The sequence below is a fragment of the Lolium perenne genome, chromosome 3 (genome assembly GCF_019359855.2).
Source record: "Lolium perenne isolate Kyuss_39 chromosome 3, Kyuss_2.0, whole genome shotgun sequence".
Classification (NCBI taxonomy): Eukaryota; Viridiplantae; Streptophyta; class Magnoliopsida; order Poales; family Poaceae; genus Lolium; species Lolium perenne.
In genome coordinates, this window is record NC_067246.2 from 27,930,516 (window position 1) to 27,954,701 (window position 24,186).

The 24,186-nt window shown below is 44.2% G+C and overlaps 2 protein-coding genes across 4 annotated transcripts; one reads left to right on the plus strand and one right to left on the minus strand.

Annotated features, from left to right (window-relative positions):
- Positions 1-8,973: 8,973 nt before the first annotated feature.
- On the minus strand, positions 8,974-10,430 carry LOC139837493 (uncharacterized). The gene is made up of 2 exons (XM_071826920.1): positions 9,537-10,430; positions 8,974-9,458 (listed from the first exon to the last, which is right to left on the minus strand). The coding sequence occupies exons 1-2, from the start codon at positions 10,334-10,336 to the stop codon at positions 9,275-9,277; spliced, it is 984 nt and encodes a 327-aa protein (XP_071683021.1). The 5' UTR covers positions 10,337-10,430; the 3' UTR covers positions 8,974-9,274.
- A 7,914-nt stretch (positions 10,431-18,344) lies between these two features.
- On the plus strand, positions 18,345-22,730 carry LOC127341027 (uncharacterized). Of its 3 annotated transcripts, none has more exons than XM_051366792.2 (4): positions 18,345-18,426; positions 18,831-19,158; positions 20,432-20,646; positions 21,912-22,730. In XM_051366792.2, the coding sequence occupies exons 2-4, from the start codon at positions 18,885-18,887 to the stop codon at positions 22,500-22,502; spliced, it is 1,080 nt and encodes a 359-aa protein (XP_051222752.1). In that variant the 5' UTR covers positions 18,345-18,426; positions 18,831-18,884; the 3' UTR covers positions 22,503-22,730. The 3 variants fall into 3 exon arrangements, with proteins under 3 accessions (XP_051222752.1, XP_051222751.1, XP_051222754.1); XM_051366791.2 differs by lacking the exon at positions 18,345-18,426 and adding an exon at positions 18,600-18,741; XM_051366794.2 differs by lacking the exon at positions 18,345-18,426 and adding an exon at positions 18,607-18,690.
- The last annotated feature ends 1,456 nt before the right edge of the window (positions 22,731-24,186 follow it).

Below are 24,186 nucleotides of genomic sequence, written 5' to 3' on the forward strand. Positions count from 1 at the left end.
TGACTTCAAACATATACAATTGCAGCGAAAGAAATTTAAAAAAAAATCGAAAGGGCTGATCAGTACATTCGGGACCTGCTCTAGCATTTAAAATTGTAATAGAAACTCCTGAGTGATGAGAGCATATCACTGGCTTGCGCATTTGATGTCTCACTACCTGCTATAAGAACAATATCATGTAGAGCTGATTGTAAATTAATCTTTACAAAGGAAATTAGGGAGGATTTGACCCAAGAAAATTATCGGAAATAATCAAAAAAATTGTTCCATCCATAATCAAAAGACGAAATATAACCAATGTTATAACTTATAATACACACGATAGTTTAATCTAGAGCTGCCAGCTTGCCTAAACACGCTGAAAGCAAATTATTTGTACATTCTGATTACAAAGAATACATGAACAATCAAGTTGAGAGAAATGGCATACAGTTATCAGAAGTAGCTATCTAATTTTTACTTGTAAATTAATCCGATGTTTACTTATTAGCCCCTACAATTTTGGCATTCCGAATGAAAAGAAAATTAGCACTTGCAGTCGGCTAAGAAGTAGTCGTGATCCTCGCCGTTTTCAATCTATAATGCATTATCATGCTGAAAAATGAATGTACACCGCACAGAATCTTCAAAAAAAAATACGATTTAGAGAAGAAAAAGCATGAGCGTTGTCGTGCTAGTGGGGGATTCGCTCTTACACCCTTAGATAAGGTTAGGGCTATTTTACCGCTGATGGCACTGAGATTAGGTTGAGGCTGTTCTACCGCTTATGACCCTGAGATTAGGTTGAGGTTGTTCTACTGCTGATGACAACAGTTTTGTGGCATTCCTGTGCTTGAGTCACATCAGTTAGTCTTTAATTGGATTACATTCATGTGCTTTTACTGAGACTTGCATTACTTCTATCCTTATAATGTTAAAACTTTACCCCATACTTGGGGTAGTTTCCTAACTCTTAGAATTATAATACTGAAGAAATCCTAAAAGATACACATTTCAGCTAGCATTGTTACCATACATGTAAGATTTAACAATATCAAAGGTATCATACCATGTTTAGCTGTGCATGGATAGTATTTACGCATGGATCAACTAAATTGGCTGGAGTAAATATGCCAATCCCAATCACCATTTCGGGAAAAGATATGACAATAGCAAGAAGTATTTCAAACAGGGTAGAACGTAATGCATGAATCATGATTACAATGTCAATGAAAAATAGAAATGTTCACACAGTTATAATCCATATCAAGCCAGTGTCAGGTTCCTAACTGTTCATGACAATAGAATATCACCATGCGACTACATTTATCAAGACAACACCTCTGCTGCAAGAGAATGCCAACCCACAAAAGAATATGATAATTATATATGGACCCTTAAAAAAATATGTAGTCATGGACTTCAGCTTCAGAGTTTGATAAAGAGCTGGCCCAAGAGGAATAACCCGTGCTCAGGGATCTGGTTAACAATTGCCGGTGCCACTCTGTAGGTTTGAACAGAAGTATGGGATCATAAGTTAGGTAGCTCTGTTCTCATGTGCTCCATACAATGCGGGAACTGCACCAAGGTCATGAGCTTGGTTCCACAACCTGGGATCTCTTGGAGCTCCGTAGATTGCCTTCATGTACTTGTTGGATGACCAGAGAGGTCGTTAAAGGTTCAGGTCAGACCTATTAACGTTCCTTCCGACGCGTGTTGCAGAATTTCCTGCCAAACGCCAACAACAAAATTAATTTAGCATCATTTGCATAGTACCATACAAACTAATTGAGAAAAGCTGAAGGAGGATAAATTACACTGTTATTTGTCCAGATCAAGAATTCACTGGTTGCAAAAAATCAAAATATCTCGTGTGTCTATTGTTGGCCTTCAGCCTCAAGTTGTTATCTTGAAATAACAGCAACCGCATAGTTGAGATCAATTACTAAATGCTAAAGAATTGCAAGCAAAGAACCTCAGCACAGTTGAAACTTGTAAAGTTCAGTAATCAAACCTGTAAGTCCATGTGTCAGGAATATGTATAGCTTGGAGTTTTAAATATATAGCAGGAAGAGTATTCTTCTAAGAACAACAAATTAGTTACTCCATGTTTGTTCTGCCAGACTAAAATACCGAAGATTGTTCAGGTCACTTTTTCCCACTTGTTGTACAAACAAACTCTTATATTACAGAAGGCAAGATTAACTATGTTACTACATAACTAAAACTATATCTACAATATAGAGGTGGTTGGAGACAATAAGGGGAGTCACAACGTGAGCAAGGGATGTCCATTAGATGGATTGTGCAGCGTTAGGAGTTTACCCAATCACCTCATGACTCTCTCTGAGACACTACATTTCCACTCGCAGTAGCACTCACAAGTCTCCTACCAGGATAAAGAGAAACGAAAAGTGAATGTGCTGCAAAAGGGAATCACATGCAAAAAGAGAGATATAGAAATAAACAGATTTATTTTGAGCACCCTATTTCCACCTTCCTCTAATATGTACTAAAGATCACACATGGAAACAATGTTTCTGAAGTGTGAGCATTAGGGCATTTTTACCTCAACCAGAAGATTGCAGAAGATACAGGTCACGTGGCAGCTCTTCGCTGGTCTCTAACATGTCCTAGGTACCTAGTACAATCAGTAGAAAGAAATTGGAATGGCCAGGATATAATAGCATTGAGTTTCTACTCTTTCTAGTGATCTACGATCTTAGGCTACTGAAGCCTGAGAGATCTTGAGAGTTCTTGGCAGCTGAGCGATCAATGTATGGCTTTTATGCTATCCTAATACATCACTAACCACTCTTATATGAATTCACCACTAACCACTCTAACATAACTTTCTTGGCATTAATATACCATCTTACAGTTCCTGCTGTCATGACAGAATTCCAACAGCAAGAGATCGAAAAGAACGGATGCAAACACAAATATGATTATATACCATCTAGAATTTTTTTTGAAAAACCGGTGTAATATAATAGATCATCAATCAATGGTAAAACACAGATTCAACTGGTTGATATGAGATACGTAGAAACAAGAGAACAACTGCATTGAGTAATGGTTTTATTATTTCTTAAATGGCTTACATTACTTCAGTAGATCTATTTTCTAGAATTATGCAAATTTTAGCTAGAACTGAAGAAGCACGATTGAAATAGTACATTTACCATTGTATATATATCTTTCTTTTCCAAAACTTTACTATCATATAGAAGTTGGTACATTGTTCTAGGCTTTCATACATACACATAATAAAGCTACATGAGACAGATATTAGTTACAGTCTTGTCTAACTATAGATGAAATTATAGTTTCTATACTAATTATATGCTCCTGCAATTTTCTTCTAAGGAAAATGGATCATTACCTATTTAATTTAGAGTAAATAGCATTAGGGGCACCACATAAACCAAACCAATTCAGTGGAGGGAAACTAAAAAACTGTGGCTGAACCAAACCTATCTGTCCAAACTGTTAAAAATTGGAGCAAAGCAACACTCCATGAAACCTCTCAAATCTATATGTGTCATCGTGAATCCCTGCGTTCCATGTGGACCCTAGATGAATACCACGGAGACCTTGCATGCCTCCTCATCCTAGAAAATCGACAACCAAGCGTGGCTGCTCCACAAACCCCACTGTCTGTAGTGACATAGAACTCCATCATGATGCACCAAGGCCAGGGGTTCGCTACAACACAATGGAAATCTGATGTCCAAGACCGAGGTAGCTATGTTCGAGAAGGGGCACTAATTACTCTTCACCCCTGCAGTGTTGTTGCTACCTGAAAATTGACAGAAACAGAGAGGGGAGGCGAGACAGGAGAGGCATATAGTGGAGGATGGAGTACATACGCACGGAAAACCTATGACGTCGCTACCGGTCTCGCTGCCAACGCGGCCGTCCCCGTCCTTGCGCCGTCTGCCACTACTGCCAGAGAAAGAGGAGGTGAGAGTGAGACGCAGGGTGAAGGAAGGGGTTGAGGTGAACCAACCAAGGGTGGTCATGGAAAGGAGGGAGCAAAGGTGGATGAGAGCATACCCGCGCATCGAATCCTCCACCGGCTACTATCCTCCTCCGCCCGGTGCCCAGGTGGTGCCTCTACTTCGTTTCCGTCAGGCTCTAGCTTTAGGTGGAGGGGAGCGAGGAGAGGCTCTCTCGTCTGCTGGAAGTTGCTGCGGTGGCTGGAGCCGCGCGCCGTTGTTTTTGGAAGCGCGGCCCGTCGCATCCTACTCCGGTGACAGGCGTCGGGCATGGGTGATGCATCACCAAAATAGGGAGCTCAGCGCCTGGAACCGCGTCAGTGCGGCGGCGTTGTCGTCGGCCATGTCGCCCGCGGCTAGGAGCTCTTTGCGGGCGCGCTCCTTGACTGAGAAGTGGACCATCGCAGCGGCGGCGGGGACGGGCGCTTGATGAGCTCCCACACGTCAGCGTACGGTGGCACGGCCGTAGGGGAGGCACGCAGGTGACCTTGTTGTCGGAGAGGCCAGGAGTCCAGAAGCCGGGATCCGCGACAATCGTGGGGCGGTGGCCGCGAGCGGCGAAGCGGCTTGAAGCGCTTGGAGGAGGGGATCCGCGGGAGGTGAGAGGCCGTAGGAGGAGGTAGAGGCGTTGGAGCAGCTGGAGGCCGTCACCTCCTCCTGTCCCTCCTCTCCATGGTGACGTCGGACGGTCGTCGCCGGACCAAGCTGGGGCGAGGTAAACGATGTGGAGGAGGTCGAACTGGAAGCAGATGTGGGGAGTCTCCAACAAATTGACACGACACCAGCTCGTTAGTTGGAGAGGGACACGCGGAGAGGACCCAAAATCCAGTCAAAGCGGTGACGGCTGACAGAGCGTGCAATACCATCAATCATCTTTAGAGTGGGTCCCAGCCACGTATGAGCTATGAGCACACAAGAAGAACCAAGGCAGCCTACCATACGAACTCTCAGCTTTGGCAGAAATTCTAGGGAGCACCAAACAGTCCACACAAATAAAACACAGAGCACCAAAGCCTTACGTGTCAGAACCAGGTTAATCCTCTAACCATCCCAAAATTCTGAGAAAAAAGAAGTTTGTTGCCAAATTAGTATAGTATATATAGTATATATATCTATCCATGTTACATCGATCTTTGATGTAGTGGTTCTACAAACTCGATCGCATGTATTTGATATTAGCATGACATGGCTTGGATTGAATAGTCCTAAGCTTTTAATCAATCATCGATTTAATTATACGATTGGAACTACGTCTGCTCTTAAGTTGACTGAATTCTAGGTATGAATTGTATTTCTGATTGATTTCATAATTTGTCAAGTTGACGATAGAGTGTTTGCACAGTATATCTTGCCAGGATCGTAGCTCTAGAATCACGTGCACCCGACTAACTTAGGTCCTACTCTTCGAAATCATCAATCGTATTTTTAAAAACATCAAGGTTAATAGTTCCTCCGATTCATATTTTTTGATGCTAATATAGAGATATCTAAAATCATTTTAGTTGTAGATACATCCATTTTAGCATAAAATAATATGGATCGAAGGGAGTAAAAATCTTACAAATTACGTTTTCTCAAATTGTATATGTATTCACTGATGTAGATATATACATACTTCATCCGTTCACTATTATAAGATGTTTCAGCCTTTTCTAAATTAATGTACATAGAAGCGCTTCAAGGTGCAGGTTCATTCATTTTGATATGTATCTAGTATATATAAAATAAAATATGTATACGGTCTTATAATAGTGAACGATAGAGTGTCTGGACGGTCTGTCTTTCGAGGATTGTGCATGTGGAATCATCATGCATCAGACCATTTAGGTCCTACTCTCGGAAGTCAATCACATTTTCAAAACCAGCAAGATTAATAAAACTCTAACAAAAAAAAATTTCATTTTTTATATTTATTCGGTGATGCAGATATATACTTACTTCTCACTATTATAAGATGTTTTAGTTTTTTAAAATGAATATATCTATAGGCGCTTCGGTCTGTAGGTACATTAATTTTTTGTATGTCTCTTAGTCTAAATGAAATGTCTACATGGTCTTATAATAGTGAACGAAGAGAGCGCGTATAAATCCGTCTAATTTTTAAGATCCCCTTATAAAACTATGTCTCGCCGGTCTGTCAATAAAACTCGTGCTATGTTTTAACACGCATCCATGCATAGGCTAATTTTCCCCTTTGCCGCGGTTGTTTGGGCTGTCGCGTTTCAGCACCTCGGTTGGCAGCCCACCATGCCAGCACCGGCATCGTCACTCCGTGATTGGTGGCCCTCGCATGGCAGCCGCAAGGTCTTCAACCCATTGGTGTTGCTGGTCATTCGTTCGCTCCGGTTGGAGAGGAATGGTCGAGTGTTCGACGCCCGCACCAGACCGATCTTCGAGGTTTCCCGTGGCATTCTGGAGAAATGGACAACTTAGGGAGCTTGTAGGCGTGGGTTGGGGCGATGATAGTCCTGCTCTCTCTGCTGGTGCTTGTGGGGTGTGGCAGGCGCTCTCGTGCCGTCGACCACCTGCTTAATGAAATGACGCGCAGATCTCCTACAGGTTGTCAAAAAAAAATCATTTTCGATCAGTTTTGAGTTGGCTTCTCATATATACGATTTTATTTTTATTGACCGATATGCTTTTAAGTTAGCTGGGTCAGTCACGTAGGAAGCTAGTTGATCAATTTTGTGATAGCTAGCTAGCTAATCTGTAGTGATCAATCTATACGGTACTTTAGGTGGGAGCTTTTTTTTAACTTTCTTTATATATCATGGATGGAGATGGATCAATGCCTCCGCGTGAGATTTTTTTGTTAGAATGTTTCGGTGAGTTTCGCAACTTGACTGGTTCTGTCACGTCTAATGTGTTACGTAGTCTATAATATTAATTAAATCATAGCCACAGGTTATACATCTAACAGCCTAAATAATTTAAATGATGTGGATTGACTGGTCCTGTCACGTCTAATGTGTTACGTAGTCTATAATTTTAATTAAACCATAGCCACAGGTTATACATCTAACAGCCTAAATAATTTAAATGATGTGGATTAACGTGGTGCCTCTATTTTAAACCTCTGTATTGTGCTTTTAGTATATAATAGATATCGGTAACACAGATAATTATTAATAAATATTTGTACTATGTCGTTGCCTCATGGAATGTTGATGTTAGGTTTCTAAAAATTGAAGAACTATTTTTTGCATGTGATTATGCATGTATGAATATATCACTAAAATCTTCTACTTTTAGACTATATTTGGTATTTTTTTAAATGCTATTTAAAATATAGCACGATATTAGCACGATATAGTGTACATACCATTTAGAAGATGCAACCGCTATTTCTTTTAGCACGCTATTTTAAATTTTGATAGGATCTAGTTTTAAAGATCTCGATGCGAGATCTCTCAAATACGGAAGACCAAACAACAACCCTATAACTTAAAAAGGGTGGCCAAGAAGCGCGGAAGAAAAATGAAGAGGACCGGCCGCGACGGAAAGCTTGGTTGAGAGGTGCTTTCCGCCCGCTTGCGCCTGCTTCCCGAGTTGCATCGAACGAAAATACCCTTTTTACTATACAAAGCATGAGTATATGCAAAGTACGAGTACAACTCAGTGGAAAATACAAAGATGCTGAAGTATAAGTACACTTTTAGTGGAACCCAAGTACACCGAAAGTACGAGTACAACTCAGTGCAAACACGAGCAAAGTTAAGTACACTACTTACATCCATACTTATATTGAAAATAGAAAAAAAAAGTTTATCAAAACCTATTAACATAGGACTAGGATCAAGTTTTGAAGATCTCGACGCAAAGACCTCAAAAATAAAAATAAAAGTTGGTAATTTAAATTTACGGTCCTCTGATATTTTCATTTTAGAAAAATAAATTAAAAAAATAAGGGAAAATGAACTAGTGGAAAATACCCTCTCTACTTGAGACTATCTACAAATCAATTGCCATACTAGTAGAAAAACGTCCATTCGTACCGGTTCCAGAGGGGCATTCGTACCGGTTTTGCAACCGGTACAAATTATTCGGCACTAAAGCCCCCCCCCTTTCGTACCGATTGCTTACGAACCGGTATAAAAGGGGCCTCCACGTGGGCCACCAGAAGAGCTCAGGGCTAAGGATCTTTGGTACCGGTTGGTAATACGAACCGGTACCAAAGGTTCCCCCCGCGGCAGGGAATTTGTCCAAATCTCTGCCGCGGCAGAGAATTGGCTTTTTAGGGTTTTGGAGAGGTTTAGGGATATCGGTTTGTTTCATATCGCGTCGATGCACCAGAAACGCGTTTGGGTTTAGGTAGTACATGAAGATCAAGATGATGCATAGCAAGTTGGTGCATATAATATAACACACATGTTATTGCATAAGATCGCAAATTAAGTAGCACTATGCATGAAGATCGATCTTCATGCATAGTGGTGCTCTCCGAGGCGTACTCTATATATGTCTATTACATGTAGCATAGTGGTACTCTTCGAGTCAACTATATATGTAACATGTACATCTTCATTCATAGTGGTGCTCTGCGAGTGGTGGTATGACGTCCCGAAGGAAAAATCCCGCCAATTCCTCGCCTATTGCTATGAAGCGGTCATCGATTGAGAGCTTGTTCCGCTTTCTTGCCAACTATAAAAGAATAAGATACAAATGAATACATGAAACAACTATTACTGAAACTCAGCACAACTTATGATAACAAAACAAATTTGTGAAGATTGTTTTTGTACCTCTTTATTTCTTTCATTATTCGTTCTCTCGTTGACAATTCTGCGGATGTACTCGCAAACGAAGAATCCACAGAGATCGGTCCCCGGAGGTTGTTGCGGGCATTTCTTTACAAGAATATAATTCAATCAAACAATAGTCAAGTATGATAATTAAAAGGTGTGTGGACCTAGGTAGTACTACTTACTTTCGCACGCCATCGCAGCTTCGGTGTCCATTCACGGGACGTATCTTCCTTGATGAAAGTTTGCCATACGCTGCTCGATAAAAGAAAATGCATAAAAGAGTCATCAATTAGTTCAAAGCAGGAAATTAACGAAACAAACCGATAAGAATTAAAATTACCTTCTGAGCATTAAAAAACAAGACACGTATAGATCCTTTTTTTTGCTTAGTGAGTCCAAGACTTCAACTTCTCCAATTTCCAAATTGATGACGAGAAGAATAAAGTGAAACCTACGCACGTTTCAATATGTAGTGTCATATATATAAGTCATTAGTTAAAATTTTGACATACGGTGAGCAAAATATAATGTGTTATAAGACAGTAAGACTCACTCGAAGTTGTAAGGCCAAAGTATTAGCTTTTTGTCACGTTGTCGCTTCAAAAACCTTAGCAAAGTCTGCGGTGTATCCTTGTTATAGAGGGGATTCTCTATGGTTTTAACATGCATTGTGTTCGGGTCAATGAACCCAATGTCTGTGATATCGTCCCTTTTGCATTCGAGCATCTTCGATCTGCATAATATAGCGCACAAAAGATTATAATCTGCAGACAATGAACGACTTCTCAAATTAAATAAATAAATCACTTACAGACAATAGCAACTGATGATTGATTTGTCGAGGGCCCGGAGATTGTATAACTGAAAGAGTTCGGCGAAGTCAACGTTCACACAGTACTCCTGGAAGTAGTGCTCTTCCCTAACTCGCACCATGATAGTCTGGATCCCTTCCTTTGAGGCCTTAAGGTACCACGAATGCAAGTTACGCATACATGTTGGTACCTTCCTGAGATTCTCGACCAAATCTTTCCCTTGAACAAACTGATATGCTCGTTCAGCTAAGGCGTAATCAGTTGCGTCTTGTCGAGAACTTTGAACGGTCTTCCCGTCAAACACCTTGAGAGGGGCGACCGATTGAACGGGTTGTTGTCCGAGCTGGTAGACACTGTGTATCCCTTTTATCTCCCTGATACCTGATTGAACGGGTTTTGTCGCCTCGATCATCTTGTCATACGACCTTTCAATAGAACGCGCATAGTCAGATGGCGGCGATGGTACAGGGTCATATAGATTGTCAACGGTACGCACAACTTTCTCCCGATCTAGTGTCTTCTCGAAAGGTATCTCTGGCACTTTCGGTGCAAAAAATTTCTTCACCTCGGCCTGAACGGCCTCCGCGTTTTCCTCTGGAGTTTTTTCCCAAGGTAACTTCTCAGTAGGCGGCAGTTGTTTCTCCTTTCTAGCTTTCTTCCTAGGCGGCGTACCGTTCCGCTTAACGGACGCTGTCTTACGCGGAGGATCTCGAGATGGTGGACTCACGCTGGGGTCCCTCTCAGGTAGGTGTGGACTTGGCTGCTCACCAGGACTGCCACCAGGAGGAGTCGATGGCATTTGCTGCTCATGTGTAGGAGTCGGTGGCCTTTGCAAAAGGACGACGTACTTCTTCGGCCATAGGGCGAAACCGTGCTTGACATCGGCCAGTGTCCTCTCATCTTCACCTCTAGGAATATCAAGCTCCACTTTTTCAAAACCCGAAACAACTTCATCCACCCCGACACGAACACAACCAGGTGGAATGGGCATATGATGGTGCATTGCTCCATCTTCACTTGGGTACACATAGCCGACCGCCACCTTAACAGACGCGGTCCTGATTAACATATGTAGCTCGCAATCTGTCTTCTCCGTGACATAATCCACGGGGTAGCTTCCTCCACATCCGTCAAGATGCGAGGAACCGACACTGCTTCTTCGCTGAGATGGGGTAGCATCGGCTTGCGGATCCTGTAGAAACAGCGGCTGATCAGGTGCCCTCTGATTTCTCTCAAGAGCCTCCACCCTAGATAACAACTCCGTTACAATGTCGGCGTCCTTCTTCTTCTTTCGCGAACGGCTTCTATAAGTGTCAGCGCTGTCCGGCCACGCTTCCTTCATGGTGAGACCTGGGCGAGCTCGTACCCGTCCAACATGTTCAGGGTTCCCCAGAGCGACTGTCAGCTTGTCATTCTCTCGATCGGGAATGTACTCTCCCTTTCTGACCTTTTCAATTGCATCTACAAGCTTCGGTACAATTGCCTCAATTTTTTCCTTCCATTTTCCCTTCGCAACGATCAACCCTGTCTATGGGTCCAACCCTGCCCCATGAGCGAACAAGCTGAACTTGGACCGTTCGGGCCAGTCCATGTACGTGGAGTGATTCCATGATCCATCAGTTTATTCTCAAACGCTGTCCACTTCGGAATGGCACTCTTGTAGCCACCTGACCCCAAATGATGCGGAAGTTTCTTCTTTGCAGCATTTTCGGTATTTTTCTTCGACCGGGACACAAAAGTAGACGATTTCTTATACTCCTTAAATGCGGCCCAGTGATCTTTTATCTTCACTAGATTATCATCGAATACTGGATCTTCATTCTTATATTTGTCCCATAAATTTTTCTTGAAGCTCTGGAATTGTATGGCCATCTTCTTCCATGTCCATTCCTTGACTTTATTCTTCTGGCCTTCCGTCATGTCTTCCGGTAGGCTGAACTTTGTCATGAGCGTGTCCCAAAGAAATTTTTTCATCGTGTCGTTGACATAACTAGCACCACTCTCCGGGTTCTTCGGCTTATGCCACTCTTGAATGCTGATCGGTACATGGTCCCTAACAATAACTCCGGATTGACTTGTAAATTTGCGGCAAAACTCCTTGGGCTGCACTGGTTCACCATTATCCTTGAATGCCGTGAGGGCTAACCTGCCCTCGCCCTTTAGCACCCGCGTCGGGCCTCGTTTTGATCTAACAGACTTGCTCGATGATCCAGAAGGCTAAAAGAAAAAATTATTCGTTAATAAGTGCAATACAAATAAATGAATGCATCTAGGGATGAACATATAGACTAATTGATACATAGATATACACCTTGCCGGAGTTTGTGATGGACACTTCGTTGTCTCTTCTAATTTGTTCAGACTCAAGTCCCTCGCCGAAATCATTCAGAAAGTCTTGGAATTCGTTGTCATCTCCATCGTCGGGTTCCGGACCACGGGCACTCTCATAGATCAATTGCTGCACCGCTTCTTCCCCCTCCTCATCTCGGACGAAGGTGCCGTCCTCCATACCTCAATGTCACTGCAAAATTAAGAAAACAATTAGAAAACAATTCAAATGAAGAAAACAATAACCCTAACCCTAACACTCAGCGCTACACTCCGGCAAGGTCGCCTCTGTTGTGGCTGAATCTCTCAGCCCTTTCTTCTACCTCTAGCTACCTCTAAACTCACCGGTGCCGACCTGGAGTTAGTTAGTGAAGTGCTGGGTCAATGTGGCGTGAGTGCGTGGCTAGCTAGTGAAGTAGTGGGCAGAGTGCGTTCAGCCTCCGACGCTTAGCAACCAGCCGGTCGGGACGCGGTAGCCCGGCGGGCAGGGGTAGTTCGAGGCGCAAAGCGCCTCCGCCTCCCGGGGGGTTAGAGATGCGATGGAAGCCATGGGAGAGAATGATGAGGTTTGCAGATATGAGTCTAGATGTGATATGTAAATGGTGGCCAAGCCTACATATATATAGTGAAAAAATGGCGGGAAGACAAAGGCGGGAACCGGTGGAAAGCGTGGGAAGAAAATAGGCGGGAAGACAAAGGCGGGAACCGGTGGAAAGCGTGGGAAGAAAATAGGCGGGAAGACAGAGGCAAACCTTTAGTACCGGTTGGTGGGTGCAACCGGTACTAAAGCTGTCGGCAGGATAAGGACGCCCTGCTCGATGAGATAAAGTATGTAGCGCACGACGCCCTGTCGGTGGGATAAGGACGCGTGGGTAACCTTTAGTACCGGTTGGTGGGTGCAACCGGTACTAAAGCTGTCGGCAGGATAAGGACGCCCTGCTCGATGAGATAAAGTATGTAGCGCACGACGCCCTGTCGGTGGGATAAGGACGCGTGGGTAACCTTTAGTACCGGTTGGTGGGTGCAACCGGTACTAAAGCTGTCGGCGAGATAAGGACGCCCTGCTCGATGAGATAAAGTATGTAGCGCACGACGCCACTGTCGGTGGGATAAGGACGCGTGGGTAACCTTTAGTACCGGTTCGTGTGCAATCGGGTACTAAAGCTGTCGGCAGGAGAAGGACGGCCTGCTCGATGAGATAAAGTATGTAGCGCACGACGCCCTGTCGGTGGGATAAGGACGCGTGGGTAACCTTTAGTACCGGTTGGTGGGTGCAACCGGTACTAAAGCTGTCGGCGGGATAAGGACGCCCTGCTCGATGAGATAAAGTATGTAGCGCACGACGCCCTGTCGGTGGGATAAGGACGCGTGGGTAACCTTTAGTACCGGTTCGTGTCTGCAACCGGTACTAAAGCTGTCGGCAGGATAAGGACGCTGTGCCTATAAAAGGAGCATCGATACACCATGGGAAGCAGCTCAACAAGCCAACATGGATGGAGAGTTTCATCACCATGGATGGAGGAAAGGGTTGGGAAATCTCCCGTGGCGGAACTTGTCGAAGATGCCCTTGGTGCACACGCCATATGGCATCTTCGGAAGTTCCGCCTCGGAAAAATTTCCCTGCAAGCCCGTGGAAGACTCCATCTCCTCTAACAATGTTGGGGAAAGGGTTGGGAAATCTCCCGTGGCGGAACTTGTCGAAGATGCCCTTGGTGCACACGCCATATGGCATCTTCGGAAGTTCCGCCTCGGAATTTTTTTCCTGCAAGCCCGTGGAAGACTCCATCTCCTCTAACAATGTTGCGGAAAGGGTTGGGAAATCTCCCGTGGCGGAACTTCTCGAATATGCCCTTGGTGCACATGCCCTATATATGGCATATTCGGAAGTTCCGCCTCGGAAAAATTTCCCTGCAAGCCCGTTACTTAACTAGTAAAACAAGCCAACCATCTCCATTGTTAATATCTTACATACAGTAACATCATTACACAAAAGTGATTTCCATATTGAGATACACAAGTTATACTCCATCTCCTCTAGTCTTCTGAGTTTTCTTCGCCCGTTTCCCTTTCTTCTTACTGCGACGCAACCATGGACAATCTTCATTGTTTAAGATGATGCTTGGGTCAATTTTTACCTTGAAGGGTGGAATATCATCAAACTTATTATAATCTTCTGACATGTCTGTCTTGTCCTCTACTCCCACGATGTTTCTTTTTCCTGAAAGAACTATGTGCCGCTTTGGCTCATCGTATGATGTGTCCTCTTGCCTTTCTTTTCTTTTTTTCGGTTTGCTAGACATATCCTTCACATAAAAAACCTGAGCCACTTCACTGGCTAGGACGAATGGTTCGGTGTCGTACCCAAGATTCTTGAAATCCACTGTAGTCATTCCGTACTGCGGGTCTACCTGTACCCCGTCTTTCAGGTTGAACCATTTACACCGGAACAAAGGGACCTTGAAATTAGGTCCATAGTCAAGTTCCCATATCTCCTCTATGTACCCATAATATGTGACCTTGTTCCCATTGCTATCTTTTGCATCAAAGCGGACACCACTGTTTTGGTTGGTGCTCTTTTTGTCTTGGGCGAAAGTGTAAAATGTGTTCCCATTAATCTCGTACCCTTGAAAAGTCGATATAGTAGAAGATGGTTGCTTGGCCAACAAGTACAGCTGCTCGTCATCGGTGACATTCATGAGACGTGTTTGCAACCAACCGCCGAAAGTCTTCATGTGTTCTCCATCAATCCAATCTTCACGTTGCTCCGGGTATTTAGAGCGTAAGATCTCCTTGTGTTCCTCTTTGTACGGAGCCACCAAGATGGAATTATGTAGAACTGTGTAGTGTGCTTGAGTGAAAGAATGTCCGTCCATACACGTTGCTGATTTCTTTCCTAGCGTGCCTTTTCCACGCAGTCTCCCCTCATAGCGCGATTCAGGAACACCGATCGGCTTAAGGTCAGGAATAAAGTCAACACAAAACTCAATGACCTCCTCTGTTCCATAGCCCTTGGAGATGCTTCCTTCTGGCCTAGCACGGTTATGAACGTACTTCTTTAAGACTCCCATGAATCTCTCAAAGGGGAACATGTTGTGTACAAATACAGGACCGAGAACGCCAATCTCTTCGACCAGGTGAACTAGGAGATGTGTCATAATATTGAAGAAGGATGGTGGGAACACCAACTCGAAGCTGACTAGACATTGGACCACATCCTTCTGTAAATTTTGTAGAGTAAGTGGATTGATCACCTTCTGAGAAATTGCATTGAGGAACGCACATAGCTTCACAATGGGTACTCGAACATTTTCTGGCAGAAGCCCCCTCAATGCAACCGGAAGTAATTGTGTCATAATCACGTGGCAGTCATGAGACTTTAGGTTTTGAAACTTTTTCTCCGACATGTTTATTATTCCCTTTATATTCGACGAGAAGCCAGACGGGACCTTGATGCTACTCAGGACTTCAAAAAAGATCTCCTTCTCCTCTTTGGTAAGAGCATAGCTGGCAGGACCTTGATACTTCTCTGGATTCAGGTTGTTTCCTTCGTGGATACTTTGCTGGTCCTGCCGTGCATCCGGTGTATCTTTTGTCTTCCCATACACGCCCAAGAAGTTTAGCAGGTTCACGCAAAGATTTTTCGTCACGTGCATCACGTCGATTGCATAGTGAACCTCTAAGAATTTCCAGTAGGGTAGCTCCCAAAATATCGACTTCTTCTTCCACATGGGTACGTGTCCGTCAACATCATGCGGAACAGATTGTCCGCCGGGACCCTTTCCAAAGATCACTTTTAAATCCTTGACCATATCATATATAACTTCCCCATTAGGGCGGGTAGGCTTCGTTCGGTTATCTGCCTCACCTCCGAAATGCTTTCCTCTCTTTCTTACGTGATGTTGTTTTGGAAGAAATCGACGATGCCCTAGGTACACATTCTTGTTTCCCAAATAATTACTGTCAGTCTCACCTAAACAGTGTGTGCATGCATTGTATCCCTTGTTTGACTGCCCTGAAATGTTACCAAGAGCAGGCCAATCATTGATGGTTACAAATAACAACGCTCGTAGGTTAAATTCCTTTTGTTCGTGCTCATCCCACACAGGTACACCTTCGTCACGCCACAACTCTAAAAGTTCTTCAACCAATGGCCTCAGGTACACATCAATGTCGTTGCCGGGTTGCTTCGGGCCCTGGATGAGCACTGGCATCATAATGAACTTCCGCTTCATGCACAACCAAGGAGGAAGGTTATAGATACATAGAGTCACTGGCCAGGTGCTATGACTGGAGCTCTGCTCCCCGAAAGGATTAAAGCCATCTGTACTTAGACCAAATCTTAAGTTCCTTGCGTCATCTGAAAATGACTTGAACTCTCTGTCGATTTTTCTCCACTGCGACCCGTCAGCGGGGTGTCTCAGCATCACATCTTTCTTACGGTCCTCTTTGTGCCATCGCAACAACTTGGCATGCTCTTTGTTCTGGAACAAACGTTTCAACCGTGGTATTATAGGAGCATACCACATCACCTTCGCAGGAACCCTCTTCCTGGGGGTGGACTCACCCTCAACATCGCCAGGGTCATCTCGCCTGATCTTATACCTCAATGCACTACATACCGGGCATGCATTCAAATTCTCGTACTCCCCGCGGTAGAGGATGCAGTCATTGATGCATGCATGTATCTTCTGCACCTCTAATCCTAGAGGGCAGACAACCTTCTTTGCTTCGTACGTGCTAGAGGGCAACACGTTCTCCCCTGGAAGCATCTTCTTTATTATTTTCAGCAACTTTTCAAATCCCTTGTCAGAAGTACCATTCTCTGCCTTCCACTGCAGCAATTCCAGCGTGGTACCCAGCTTTTTCTGACCATTTTCGCAATTTGGGTACAACAGTTTGTTGTGATCCTCTAACATTTTCTCCAACTTCAACCTCTCCTTTTCATTTCCGCAGTTCATCTTCGCATCAAGAATGGCCCGACCCAAATCGTCATCCGGGTCATCAAAAATCGGCTCATCGAAAATGAGCTCTTCTTCAGCTTCGTCTTCCCCCATTCTACCACCGTCTTCAGTGAATAAGGGATAGTTGTCACTATCCTCTTCTTCTTCGTTGTCTTCCAATATAACCCCTCTTTCTCCGTGCTTGGTCCAACAATTATAGCTGGGCATGAAACCATTCTCCAGCAGGTGGACGTGAAGGGTCTTCGAGGTAGAGTAATCCTTCATATTCTTACAGGAACTACATGGACAATACATGAAACCATTCGACCGCCTGTTTGCCTCAGCCACGTTGAGAAAATAATGCATGCCAGTAATGAACTCGGGATGGCACCGGTTACCGTACATCCATTGTCGACTCATCTGCATTTTATATGTATATCAAAAATCATTAAAATCACAACATCATGGATATATGAGTGACCAACTTAATTAATATTCAAGTTCATCACATAAAACTAATTGTTTTTTTATAAAAGAAGAGGGGCTCACCGAGGTGGTACCGTGCCGGCTAGGGGACGACGCTGGCGATCGACAGCGGTAAGGACGGGGATGATACTAATTAAAACCTACAAAACATACCATAATTTCAGCTCAAATTGCATATAAAAAAATAAAATCACTAACTTAGGCATTTAATCGAACACCTTGCTTGCACTACAAAAATAGTACGAGTTAAAACTACCAAAGAACTGAGCTAAATTAGGAACGCCGGAAGGAAGGATGATATTGCTAACCCTTGGATAGATGTATGCCGTTAATCTTGTTAAAATGGTGGAGAAAAATAAAGATTATTGGAGTGTGAGAGGTGGAGAATATTTGGAAATGTGAGAGGAGAAGTGAGAATGAGATATGCAGGGAGCTGGCCGGGCGCTGCCGCGCGATCATATAGGCACGGACCCTTTAGTACCGGTTCCTTACACGAACCGGTACTAAAGGTGAAACCCTGGCCCCACCACCGCCTGGAAATCGGGCCCAAACCCTTTAATACCGGTTCCTGTTACGAACCGGTATTAAAGGTCCATAACGAACCGGTATTGATGTCCCACGCACGGAACCGGTATTAATGCCCCCTTTAGTACCGGTTCGTAAGGGAACCGGTACTAAAGGCTTAGATGGATGAGAGGTTTTCTACTAGTGCCACTCCACATATGCAAAACGCCCCCGTGCAAACGACTCGACTCTTCCCCTTCTATCGCGTTGGTGCCGTGACAGAGCTAGGGTTCCCCGCCGCCGCCGTCGCCGCCGCCGCCGCCGCCGCAGTGTGAGCTCCCCTCCCCTGCCCCTTTCTCGGCCTGGTTCAACTCCCATTGTCCCCGAATCGTCCGCGCTGTTCCCTGCCTCCTACAACTCTCTCCGTCACCGATTCAGCCGGGTGTCCGCGGGTCGATCTTGTCTCCGTCGGCCGCCGGTGACAGGATCTCGAGCCGCCGGCGCATCATCGTTTCTCGTCCGCCGCCGTCCCGGTGAGCTTCTAAGCCGATTTGGCGACGTGCTGCTCCAGCTGCTCTTCACCGTCAGCCACCTCCGTCGCCCTGCTGCACCAACCTCCTCCAGCGACAAGGTGAGGCAATCCCCTCCCCATCTCACTTTACTTAACTGGTGTGAGTTGATGAACTTGCACATAATATTTAACTGCTGTGAGTTGATGAACATGAACATATATTGCTTAAGAAGCACTATTGCATGTATTCTTTGGCCGTTGCAAAATAATTTGTTTTTGATGGTTTACCAACTTGCTTCCACCAAGCGCTTTTTTCCGCGTCCGCACCTTCATGTGAAAGGGGGAATAGGGATCACCAGGCATCCAAAACCCAAACCGTGAAAGGTTAGAAGAAAATTAATTCCAAGCCTTGCCGCCTGCGGCGAGTTTGACTAGGTCAGATCTGTGCGTCGTCCTGCCCGATTCGCTCACTCCCTTGATTTCTCCGGTCGGCTAAATCCTTTCATTTGCGACTGTTTCCCCAGGTTGGTTAGGGTTTGGAGGTCACGCGCGGCACCTCCGTGCTTTGCTTCTGTCCGATGGCAGACGACGATGCCGGCGTTCTTCCTCCCTACATCGAGGAGGACGAGGAGGAGGCCGCGGCGTCGAAGCAGCTGCGCCGCCAGCAGAGCAAGAGGAAGAAGCCTCGGGAGAGGATGCCGTGGGAGTTCGCCACGCCAGAGGAGGAGGCCAAGGCGGAGGCGAGATTGGCTCTGGAACGCGAGCTCATCGTGCACGACCCCAAGACTGGAGACACTTGCTTCACCCGCGTCTGGTTCCTTGACCGCACCATCTTCGACCTCGACGAAGAGAGTACGTGGCCGTTCGTTCTCCAATGCGTTATACTTAAACGAACCATATGATTAGCACAATATGTTTATTATCATAATGCAAACACTTAGTTAACCACAAGTTATCGGTTTGCAATGAATGTGGTATGTGCTTAGACCGTACTAGCAATATTTGGCCAAATGTGGTATCTGCTTGATTAGGATTAGATTGTCGAGTTCTCAACCATTTTCTTCAGACAAAATGCAACAACACATTAGAGCACCTTAAGTGAAGTTAGATAGAACACTTTAAAGTGAATGTGTTAGAGAAGTAAAAGTAAAGAGAGAAAAGGAAGTGACTGACATTGAATTCATCTTCTATGGAACTTACTGAATGAAACCTACTTAACATTCAGTCACAAAGCCTTTTCCTCGCACGGAGAGAGGCGGGGGAAGTAGGAGTGCTTTTCAGTGATTGGGCATACAAAGATGAACTGTTCTATGAAGACTGAAGAGATGGACATCTAATAATTATTTTAGGTGTGAAAACCTTGTGTAGATTCAGAATCAAAATGTGTATGTGCTATGTTGTACTACAACGGCTTATATTATGGAACAGAGTGATAGTAGTTCTTCCCTTCCTGCTGGGAGCTGGCGAATTTCATTAAGTGGACGTGCATATATGGTTCAATACTAAGGGTGCTAAAATATTTTGTCTCCTAGGATACTCATTTGTTTGTGCACAGAACCACAGAGGCTACAATGCTTGTTAACCTGGTGAACAACTTGCACACTGATATTTTAAGTATATATGGTGAAACCTATGCATGGAGAAAATCGCAAAGTGAGCTAAATTCACAGTTTTAGTAGAAATGCTCCATGGAAGAATGCTCCTGCATTAGTTGGAAAGTTGCAACGGTATTTTGTTATCTCCAAAGTTACTAGATCCCATGATGAATCCAAAGAGAACCTCAGGCGTCTTTATTTTTAATTCTCTGGCTTAACCATGTCCAATAAATTTGCCCATTTGAACCTACTAGTACAATGCTTGTTTTAGGCTGGCATTCATACCATCTGGAATCATTTTTCTCTTTTGCTTGATTTTCTGTAGAACAATCATTGGTCTGCTTTGTAGAAGTCTAAATTTACAAAGCTCTACCAGATGTATACGTCCGCTAATCCTGATGTTCCTACAGGATCTATACTTGGATGCTGTTTTAACTTGTTATTGCTTGAGCCATTACCAATCTCAACTTCTGTTAGTACCTAAATATTCGTTCCTCTTTGGGAAATAACTTCACTTTCTTTTGTCTCAGCGCAATATGGTCCTATGCGTTATGTGAATTCAACTATTGGTGATGACCACAGATTGGTTGGCTCTTTAAATGTGCTTTGTCTCAAGATAATCTCCTCAGATGTTGCCTACCCTATCAATGTCTATGGGACCGTGATAGTCAGAGATAATCTTGATTATAAATGCATCAACATCTTCCGACGTGACAGAAATAATTGCCAGCAAGTCACGTCAAAGGTATTCAATACAATGGCTTAATGCCACATCTTCTGTTTCTTTAGCTGACGTTAAATCTGTATCCCTGCTACTAAAAGCATTCTAGCATTCTATCATGTAGACATATAAAATTTATTGTCATTGTTGCTGTTTGCATGACTTATCTTGTATCCCTAGGGGCAAATTTAAATATCTAATACAAGGTTTGTAAAGTGGCTGAAGTTTCTGGTAACTGTACAGGAAACCTCGGTGACGCTTTGTAAGTTCTCACAGTGGCCAAAAGTTTTTGAGAAAATCACTTTTAAATTTCACATATCATAAAAGAGTCTGCTAGTGATAAGTGGCCAGCTCTTCTAACATAATAATCACAGGTCTGGGCCTTCGTCTTCAATGTTTTGTTGTTTATTTGTGTCCCAACACAAGCTAGAGTGCTATACATAACGGACCTGAAGAGCTGAGTTATACTTTTATCACTAAAATTGTGTAGTGTGATTGTTTTACTGTTCTTTAAGGATGGTAATTGTCTCCATGGCTTATCTGGGCTAGGTCTGTAATTCTCTGTGACCCACTTGTCCATTTACTAAGGCTAAGGATGACCCATCTAACATTGATTATGTGGTGTTGGTGACCGAATTAGTCTTGTGGGCCGGCACCAACAATCTCACAACAATGAGAAAAACTACACAGTTGCTACTAGATTAGATAGTGATCGACTAGTACCAGTGATTCATCGCTCAGTGTACCAGTTTTCAGCTCAGGTGGATGTTTTGGTGACCTAAATGAACCTGTCCCCCATGGATCATCTAAATATAGTATATCGCTATAAATTACCCACTAGTTTTCACATAACAAGTAGGCAACAGTATACTGCAGCTGAGTCACACAAAAGTGATACGCATCTGAGTTTGTATTAATGACGAATAAAAGGCTAGTTCTCGGAGGACTTAACATTTTCTCTATTGCTAAAAGGGTGTAGTGATCTTCCTAGTGTTCTGAGGTGTTGACACTTTGCCTTTTGCCTTCAGTATAATCCGTGCACTCTTTTAATTCAATGCCAATTATCTTCTTTAATGGTGTTTCCCTAGTTCAGCAGGTGTTTCATCTATGATCCTCTATAATTTCCCACATTATTCCTCATGTAAACTCATTAGGGTCCTGTGAAGTTGGCTGAAACTATGTTGCATATTTACGATACATGAGATCTCTTATTTGAGCAATGATAATGTACACCAAATTTCCACCGTAGTGCTCTAATGAACATATTGTTTTTGTGAACTTCTTCGTAGAATGAAGATCTGATTCTGACTGGCCCAACTAGAGGAGTTGTTTTCCGTGGTGCAGCTTTCTTTGAGATAAATTTGATGCTAAGAGAAGATGGAGAGGGCAATGACAGACAATTCAGCAAATTATTGATTGATGTGTTACTTGGCAGAATAAACTCTAAGGTTTGTAGCAGGACTGTTCCTAGCTGGCTTAGTGATGTGCAACTGGTATTTTCATATGTTAAAAATGCACTGGAGGCCACAATAGAGATCAAAGTTCTGTCAGGGCCTGAAGTTTTTCATGGCAAAATAACTGCTTGCACCACAAAAGTTCCAAACAATTTTGTGATGTACGACAGTGATGTTGGTGGTGGTATGGCAGTTGATGATGACGGAATTATCCCACTATTGCGGCATGTGGTGGCAGTTTCAGTAGATGAGATGCTGATACTCAATATCTGTGCCCATGGTGCTGATCACAGTGGTAACATGTCGAGTTGTCTGAGGAAGTTCACTCCAGTGATTAAAGGTGCAGATGAGGATGAGTTTAGCTGTGGTCCTTACATTATGCGAATGGAAGTTATCTGGTCAACCTTGTTTTTACCACGAGGGTAAATCAGGAGCATGCCCATATGTGAATTTTTCCATAACTTCGTAGTCATACTGGACTCAGCTATAATTAACATGTTAAGGTACTTGCCATGTCATAGCATGAAGCCGTGGCTATGTATTTATCTTAGCTAGTTTTTTGGACTTGTAATATGTAGTGTGCAACTGGGGCCATTGTTAAGCTTAAGCGCATGTGTTGTGTCTCCTGTGTTATGTGTGCCATTTGATTCATCAGTGGGCATGTTGCATTTTATTTCTTTCTACTAGATTATATGTTCTTGCAGTGCCGCAATTGGCCAATCAGACAGGCCAGATCGCAGCTAATGTGAGTGAGGTCGGGGCGTGAGACCTCTCGTCTATCGCTCCTGATTTAGTGCTTGTTTGGAACTCAGGAGTAAGGAAAAAAACTGTTTCCGATTGCTACAGGAAATATATGAGCAATACTTTGAGTTGTTGGGTCCAACAGAAAACTGCAGTTTTAATACTTCATCTCCACTAATTACTGGCACGATCAAGAAAGTACGAGTTGCACTACGGCTGAGGAGCGGCGGTCCGGGGGCGGCTGCTCGGGGCGGGTCGTGCGGATCCTCCACCGCCGCCCGGGAGGGGTGCGGGAGAGGAGGAGGGCGGCGGCTAGGTTAGGAGTCTCTTCCTAATCGCTCGTCTTCTCCCATAGAACGAGTTCAGAGGGCGCCCAAAGACGAATCATCAAACTCCTACGACCTATTGGTGAAGCTCGGCACCAGCCTTGTGTATGGCCACCTTGACCAATGCTGCTGACCAATGCTGCTTTGGAGATGCCAATACGTGGTCATCCGCTCTATCATCATTGTGGTAGTTGCACGGGTCCCCCAAGGCTCCCAAGCAACGGCATCACCTTTATCAAGCTTCGTTCCTATGAGAATTTGCGCGCCCATGGCCCCAACATTGTCCCCTTTGGTGGACCACCCCATTCCTCTTCATGCATCGAAGTATCGAACGAGTAGATTTTGGCCAATGGCCACACCACTCCTTCACCAGTAGAGCCGCCACCGTGACAACGGGAAATGCGGTGTCTTCTCCAAGTGAGCCCATAACTCAGCCACCAAGCTACGTCGAAGCCGCCACCCAACGAGCAAGAAATTTTTATCGAAATGATGATCACAATCATCTGCACATAGATGACATGTTCTGATCATTCTCTACCACGGAGTCCCTACCATCCTCAATAATATAGGCCTCATCGGTGATACAGATATTCCATCTTTGATACAACAGCGGCCGACAGAAGTTCCATTTGGAGCTCGAGATGCAAGTAGCTCTTTAAAAAACATAGTTGAAAAATTATTAGATGTACATAAGGGTGCATGCTACGAGGGTGGAAAATCTCAAATGCTTCCGGCTACACAAAAATAACAATATGTAAGAGCATCTCCAGCTGTTCGAGCCCCCCGGGCGAAAATCCGGATATAACAAACGCCTGATTGGATGTAAAAAGGGCGTGGGGGCAACATTTTCCCAGTTGCACCCCCGGCATTCGCCCATCAGCGGCGATAGATTCAAAAAATCGTCTTCCCGCTACACAAAAGAATCACCAAAGTCCGGCGATCGGATCAGCCACATTCCGGCGATCGAAACACAAACTAGATGATTACAGGCTCATCGGCGGTCCCGTCCTGAGCATCGGCGTCTAGCGCGGCATCGGGCTTGC